General features: G+C 40.5%; 1 protein-coding gene across 1 annotated transcript in view; it reads right to left on the reverse strand.

The window, feature by feature from the left end:
- grapa (GRB2 related adaptor protein a) overlaps positions 1 to 8,119 on the reverse strand; it is a 21,266-nt gene that overhangs the window by 2,532 nt on the left and 10,615 nt on the right. The window contains exon 4 of the mRNA XM_008330054.3: positions 6,102 to 6,270. Within this exon, the coding sequence (XP_008328276.1) occupies positions 6,102 to 6,270 (169 nt within the window). The remainder of the gene's footprint in view (positions 1 to 6,101; positions 6,271 to 8,119) is intronic.

Below are 8,119 nucleotides of genomic sequence, written 5' to 3' on the forward strand. Positions count from 1 at the left end.
ATGTTTGATTTTGGTTTTGGCAACACGGAAGTCAAACTCCTGCCAAAACCTCCTTACAGTTTCTGTGTTAAGCTGCTAAAAGCAGTAGCTGAACGTCGGTGTGGCTGTCGTGACAAAACTGTTTTCTTTGAACAAACAATTACATTTTAGGAATAATGTTTTTGTGGCTTCAGGGCCTGTTATTTAACACAGGCATGTGTGAAACCAGACTGAATTCAGACACATCTAGACAGACAGTAAGACGGACAAGAGTCAGACAAGTTTGTCACGTTTACGCAACCCACCCCTGTTTACAGGCCATCATTGCCACCATTATTGCTGCCATTGTTTTCAACACAAAGAGCAGTTTGCCGAAAAATCTAAGTAAGTGTTCATTGAACATCTATTACTAATTCTGTTCTTTTTTAACAGGATAGATTTGGCAGAAAAAGTTCTGTCCTTGTAAATGCTGTCCATGTCTGTCGTTGTTGACTCATTAGTAAATCAAATTAATATCATCATTAATATCATTATGCCAGGGCAGTTAAACTTAAATAGTCCAAAAGGTCAAGACCTTTTTTAATATTGAAAAAGAGAAAGAGGTTTGACCATCCAGAAAGCAGAAGAAGCTTGAAAATTGAGAAGATGTGCACTGACAAGCCAGAAAAAAAAACAAGGTTTTCAGAAACCCAATATTTCTACAACAGAACAAACCAGACAAATTTTAAGATGATAGGAGACAATCAGACAAAAGGACACACTCAAAGTAATTATCAGTAGTATTTTTTTTCCCACAAATATTCAATCTCATGTTATCCGGGAGCAGGAGCAGGCACAAACAGGCCGACCACACAAACATGTAAATTCACAATCCAGACGGCAGGATTAAGATGGAGAGAGAAGCAGATCTGATCCATCAATCCAACCTGTCGGTAAAATCCTCACGGCCTTATTTTTTGTTGTGTTACTGATCCAGTCTAGACTTCCAGGTTGTGCACACACACGCACACACACACTCACACCCTGGGTGCCTGGGTGTGAGGCACGGTGTGAGTGCCAGTTTGTACGTACAGTACGATAGCATCACTTTCTATGTGGAATATGTTGGTCAACCAGTGTGATGAACCTCAGTGAAGTTCAATCTCTGGTAGTTAACAAGTCTAGTTAATGGTGGTTAAGAACACAATTAAAATAATAATAATAATTACACCTGCTGTGTCCCCACCTGCAATAATGCCGTGCCCCCAAGGGGCCACGCCCCCAGCTTTGGGAACACTTGTGCATAGCTATGGGAGTTGTTAAATGTAATTACTTGTACAGTTTTAGTGCAGTGAAGTTGCCTTTTGTGACAATGTCATGCGAGGCTTATTAAATTATAAATAAAAAAAATGACCCGAGGCAGAATAATGTAGGATCTTCTGTGTTTACGGTTGTTTTGAAACATGAATAATCACGCAAGTGGCCCGACCACATTAAAGCAGCCTGCAGCTAAACGCAAAATGACGTTTGTCTCTTTGTACGTTACATTAATGTGATCACTGCAGACAGTCAATGTATAAACATATAATCCAATAAACGTCTTGTTTGTTGACTAAAGAAATAAATCCAGCACAAATCCAGGCCTGTTTGTTTAATTACTACTTCAGTCGGGCCGACGTATTTATAATAATATAAGTCCAGTCTCATACCATATTTATTTTTTCTCCCTCTGATGCTCAGTGAATGCACTTAGCATTTTGATGAATGTGACTAATAGGCAGCGAAAGTCTTGGAAATAAAGCTTAAGAGGTTTTTATGATGTCATCCATAAACAGTGCGCCTTGTTTTAAACTTGTTTTACGCAGACATTTCTGAAGCGCCATCTCAGTATTACACGGCATATAAATAGAAAAAATTCCTTCAAATTATGGAGGACTTTGTTCAACTCTCTTCTTCATTATAATGTGTGGAATGTTTTTATGTTAACTAAACTGTTTATAAAATTGTAATTAGGCTTTTACACCTTTATAGAAGGAAATTAAGTTTTAATGAAGATTATTACTATAACCTCACAACAAATGATAGAGTATTATTATACTTAATCAGTCATTACACATACATAGACATACAGAGCAGTACTGAAATTAGTTCATATATTAATGCTCCAGTGTGTGAATCCTAGGATGACAGCGACGTTTACTGTGTCTTTTCTTTCACTAACGTTAGACGGTTCATACACATTAACTAACCTGATAATTCGACACATTCACTACGATTGGATCTCTGTTTAGATATAATTGAAATATAATAATAAATAATAATTGAGATTGCGATCAACAACACCACATGGCAACAATAATTACCTACTAACCTACTAACACTCCAGTTTAAATGAAGGAATCAGCGCTGATTGATCTTTATCACTTGATTCATACATCGATACATTTCGTCATTGTCAATTTTTGTCTGACAAAACGTCGGACGTCAGCAGTTCATAGCCTGAGTCTTAGTGTTATTTGGAAATTGAACCATATAATGACGGCCTCACTGGACTGAACTCCTGCTTTAGGAGGAGCAGAACTCGCTCCATGGTCACAGTGAAACACAAAGAGCAGAATTCAGTCTGAAATGCCAGTGAAATTAACAGGCATAAACTCCCCTCTGACATTATCTGCCGGTTTTATGACGCAGCAGAAATAAGGCAGCATCTGTCCCGTCCTGTAGGCCCGGCCCACTTCGCATTCAGTCCAGGCGCTGTCTGAGGAAACAGATTATCGGCCACTATGACTTTGTCAGTCATGGCAGCCCATCATTTTTCATGGTGACAGGATGATGTTTTCTGAATGAGTAGTTTGCTCTGATGTATGGATCAATTATCTCCTGTCGTACAGCCGCCGCCGTGCCCCTCCGCCGGTTTGTGTTTTTTAAAGGACCTAAAAAAAAAAAAAAAAACAACCCACAGCATTTCTTGGTGAGGTTAATTATAACAGACGTGAAATGGTTGAGGTGTAAGAACAGATGATACTGAACAGGAGCTAAATCTGTACACAAAAAGGCAGAGGAGTATTTTTAGATCAGGAGGGAGAGAAAGAGGAGGAGGGTGTACAGAGACAGATGAAGAGAGAGGGAGGAAGAGAGAAAGAGAGAGAGAAACAGAGGGTAAATGTCATTTTATTTGTTTTTATTTAATTCAATGAAATGCTGCAAACCTTCACCTAGAAACTCAGCTCTCAACAACACGAGGCCAAAACAGAAAACAGAGAGCAGAGCTCAGGCCTTCTCTGACCCGTCAACAGGCCGGGTGATGTCACACAAACGCAGGAAGTGTGCAGATGTGTTCTTTATTCTGCTCGCTGACGGTTGCGTCAGTTTTCCTGCCGGGTTAATTAGAAAATAAAATAAAGTGGCGAGGATTAGAAAACCAGCTACGATCAATGGGTCGGAGAGAGAGAGAGAGAGAGAAAGATGGGAGACAGATGGGAGTGTAATGGACAGAGAAAGCTGGGAGCTGCGATCATCTGCTTCCCAGCAGCCACGGCCTGACACCTTTCCTAGAAAGGCTTTAAAGCCATTAAAATGTTCTCTGCAGACACAAATGGACTCTGACATGGTTTATTTATCCATTTGTTTTTTTTTTCCTCTTTGGTCGACTCAGCTTCCATGAATGGGTGAAAACAGACAAACGCCGTTGTTGTTATTATTTAAAGAAAAAATAATAAATGAACAACAACATGCAGTCCTTTAGAATGTCAGTGTTTTCTCCAATAGAATCCCTGCTTGGCCCCGCCCCTTAATATGACACTCTGACATAATGCAAAATACTTGCAAAGACTTGTCAGGGCCTTGTTTAAGAACCGTACTCCTTACAGACACTGCTGCCAATCAGATATCAGATAAGTGGGGGCGACAGTACTTTAAACCTGTGACAGGAACTAGTACAGCCTGAAGTACAAGACTAAAACCCAATCTGATATCAAAGATCTTGGCAGAAGCCGAGCATAATTATTAACAAACGTGCTGGTAGCATACAGAACCCAAGCCACTTCATTCACAGCATAAATAAACTAATCTTCTTCTTCTTATCAGCAGCTTCCTTTTAAAGCTCGTGAAACAAATTGCCAAATATGTATTGTTTAGTTTACGTTTTATTCAATAAAGTCCAATAAAACTTCATGGCTGACATGACATCATCTCGTTATGTTGCTGTGTTATAATTTAATGAGTTATCTCTCTGTATGAATTCCCAATTAATCTGGTAGGGTAGCTTTGGATAGTTCAGCGGGCCATATTTGGGCCACAGGCCACCAGTTGATAATCAACTTGTGTGTGCCAAAAGGAGACAAACTGCAGCTGTTGTGTGGTGTTTTTCTGACCATCATCTTTCAAATTAGCCTCAGCTGTTATACAGGAAACATGGAAGACTTTGTCAATAACGATCCTATTTAGAGAGAAACGGACAATAAAGCACTGACATCTACACTTTTGTTTTTGCTTAAGAGCTGAAATTATCTAAAAATATTTACTCATGTTGCCTAAATATATTAAAGGCATACATGATATATTGAGGTACTTTGATCCATTAGCCATTAGCAAAGAGAATGACTGATTTTCAAGAAAAGTGAAGCAAAGTCTCAGTGTTAGTTCCTCTGCTGTTGTCTGGATCAGTTATGAACAGAAACTCTGTTTCCTGACTGTTTCATTGGCTGCCTGGTCATCTAACATACAAGTCGACCATCCCAGTTGTAAATCTAACAATATCTTACCTTTGTTTTCCCATCGGAACGCTAAATGAGTCCCAGGTGCCACAATAGAAAAAGTCAGTGTCATGTCATTAACATCAGCAGATGTTTTTGTGCATTAATAAGAACAAGCTGTCATGTCGGGATCACTTCAGATCAGATACCTTCATCAGGACCGCGGGCGGCCTGCCTGCCTAACTGCCTGCCTGTTTGCCACTCCCTGGAACAGTTTCCATGCAATTTGATCTTGTCAGCATAATGAGTTCCTAATAATGACAACAACAGCTTATCCCCCGGTGACACCATCAAGGCCATTTTCTCCTTGTTTAACCTGAGAGAGAGAGAGATCATTGTGGATTTCACTCACGTCAGGGACGACTCCTGCTTCCGCTACATTGGTGTGTGTTTCTACTTTAAAAAATCAATACCCGGGAGAACATCTCATTCAGATCAGAGAGGAGCGATGACAGTCTGACTTACTGAGGAGGAATTGGACTAGTCTCGCTGTTCTGATCTGTTCCATCTCGCCCCCCTCCCCCAAATAAAAAACCCAAAAAACCAAGGGACTTTTGTTCCATGGCTGAGGTAAATAATCACCTTTAAAGATAGTTTCCCTGAGCTGCGAGGAGCTCACTCCCTCTGGCTTTGGCCACGTGCCTGGGATGACTGATTTGTTTGTGCGGCGGCACTGCTGTGATCTTTCATTTCAGGCTGCACCTCCACAGCTAACCCTGCTGCCACAGTTACAGATTTTGACCAACATATAGAATACTCCCATGTGTGTTTTCTTATAGTTCAGCAGACTGGAAATGTCTGGGTTCTCTTTGTCTCCGAAACACATCTACATCGTGATTTTTAAAAGAGAAAACCTTTTCTTCCAATGGCGGTTACACAAAGATAAGGACATGGATAAAAGAAAGATAAGGGAAGGTATGATTTTAACAGTTCATTTGAGAGATTTTAGGATAACGGCTGCGATAACGACTTACAGGAAATTATAAAACAGAAGTTAGAATCTACCTAGCAGTAACTTCTGCCAATTTTTAACATTAAAAAATAATGTTTTATGATTATAAAACTGGACTTAAAATGAAGATAGATTTAATATATATGAGAGTTTGAATTGTTAATCGATGCAGAATATATATTTAAAAAAGATTCTCTTACCCGTTTAGCAGTATACCAATGTTTTTATACTTGCTAAATGTCCTCTCTGTTTTAAACCTATAGCGTTAAAGACAAAAGAGCAGAGAGTTTTGATGCAGACTTGGACAAACAAAAAAAAAAAAACATATTGCTATCCAATGCCCTGACCCATTTAATACAGCAGTGTGACCCAATTTGGGATCACGACCCACCCCTTTTTTTTGTCTGAACTAAAGTGCTGCGGTCTCATGTTCTCACCCTGGCAAAGTGTTTGGGGTCCATCAGAAAGACGTTCCTCTCCTTGGCGATGCTGTTGCCGTGGTAGAACTCCACCAGTTCGTTCAGGGAGGAGAAGCGCTCGTCCCACACGTAGTACTGACCGCAGCGGTCCTGCAGCACCTTGAAATGCTGCACGTGATCCCCATAACTACAAGACAAACACAGAGAGACTGTGATACGATCTCATCCCAAACATACGACTAGAACCTCGGTTCTCCTGCCCAGGTGGACCAAACATCCCAGAATAAATGACGGTTTGGGGTCACATGACGGTGACATTAATAACGAAAGTCTGGGTCAGTCAACTGTCATCACAATAATTATATTTGAAGCCAAATACCTAAGAAATACTACATCAGCTAATGTCACACTTTATTATACCAACAAAACACAGAATGACAAACAAAAATAGTTCACAGGTTTGAACAAGCACTTGTTGGCGGTCACACCTGAACCCCCCCGTTCCTTCTCTCCGAGTTGGTTGCTAAGTAACTTCTTAGTTTATCTTTAGAAATCTGGACTTCCTGCCATGAGCCTGTTCTTACATAACTGCATCGCACGGGGCGGCAGAAGTCGATACGACTCCCCCGTATTTCTAAACTCATCACAGAGTAGGTGTGTTTTCAGAGGTGAAGTAAATGAGAGTGAAATTCTTAGTGTTTGTGTTAAAAAGGAAATGCAGCGCGGAAGACAATGTTAGAGAATTATCCATCGTCCTTTTTTTTTATTAACATTATCATTAATGACTTTAAAACAAATCACACTGATGCACTCTAACACTTTGATACTAGATATACTTGACATATTCTTACTCAGATTTGGGGTTAAACACGTTAATTTTGATGAATTAATCACAGACAAAATAACGGGGAAAAACAGCAAAACCCAAAAACTAAAATTTATATATATATAATCATAATTATTTTAATTTAATCTCCTCCTGCTCCTCCCTTTCATTTCTTTTCTGACTGGCGTCGTTCCCAAACCCGGCGAACGCAAATGAGCATCAGCTTGTTTCGCTGAGAATCTTTCCTCTCTATTCTGCTGCCGAGCTGCTGTGAAAAAAACAGGACTGACTCCCTGATGACAGGATGGCATTCAGCTACACCTCCACCCTGCCCTCCTTTATCTGCCTCCTCTCTTTCACCCTACGTGTCCTCATTTCTTCTCTCTCCCTCGCAGACTGTCAACAGAACTCAAACAAAAGAACACATTTAGTTCAAAGTAGTAGTTTTTTTTTTTGCCAACCATTTTTCCACTGGTTCTGAACCAGTTTTTGTCGTCTTTAAAGATGAAACCACCCACTGAAGGAGCAGAACTCGGATTTCTCTGTGTTATTTTTATTCGTTCAAACTTCTCCCTCCCTTTTGTCCAGCTGTCTTCTTATCCACTTCAGTGTTCCTCAATTCAGGTTTATCCCTGCACTGATACGCACACTCAACACTGTCAGTCGTGTAGCACCCTCTGCTGCACCCTCCTGGCAGGGCTGTGTAACTGTGATCCAGCTGTGCACCTGTGCGCTGTTTTGTCTCCGTGGGACAAAGCACGAGACAAAGTCTGCACCGGTCGACAAAAGACTTGACTGGTCAGGATTAATGTGGATGGAAGTGGTAAAAGGGAAGATGATGAGTGGAGATTAACGACAGGGCGGCGACGAGACGAGACGAGAACAAGGAGACTGACGGCCGTGATATAGAATCTGACTTGTTGAAGCTTCTGAGTAAAAGAATGGAGAAAAGAAAACATGACGTTGACATTGTTAACACAGATGTTTGGATGAACAAAAACAAACTCTCATATCTGGACATATATGTAGAACAGTGGTTCTCAATTATTTTCTGTCATGAAATGTTTTCACGCCTGATAACATGTACATTTTTACCTGTACAAACCACTGTATGTTTGCTGCCACCTAGTGACAGGAAGTGTGTTATCATTCATTGCAGCAGTGGTACACTTATGTCCAGGTGCCATATTTCATTGGAAGTCCCCCCCCC

The sequence above is a fragment of the Cynoglossus semilaevis genome, chromosome 17, assembly GCF_000523025.1.
Source record: "Cynoglossus semilaevis isolate Cse_v1.0 chromosome 17, Cse_v1.0, whole genome shotgun sequence".
NCBI classification, from domain to species: domain Eukaryota; kingdom Metazoa; phylum Chordata; class Actinopteri; order Pleuronectiformes; family Cynoglossidae; genus Cynoglossus; species Cynoglossus semilaevis.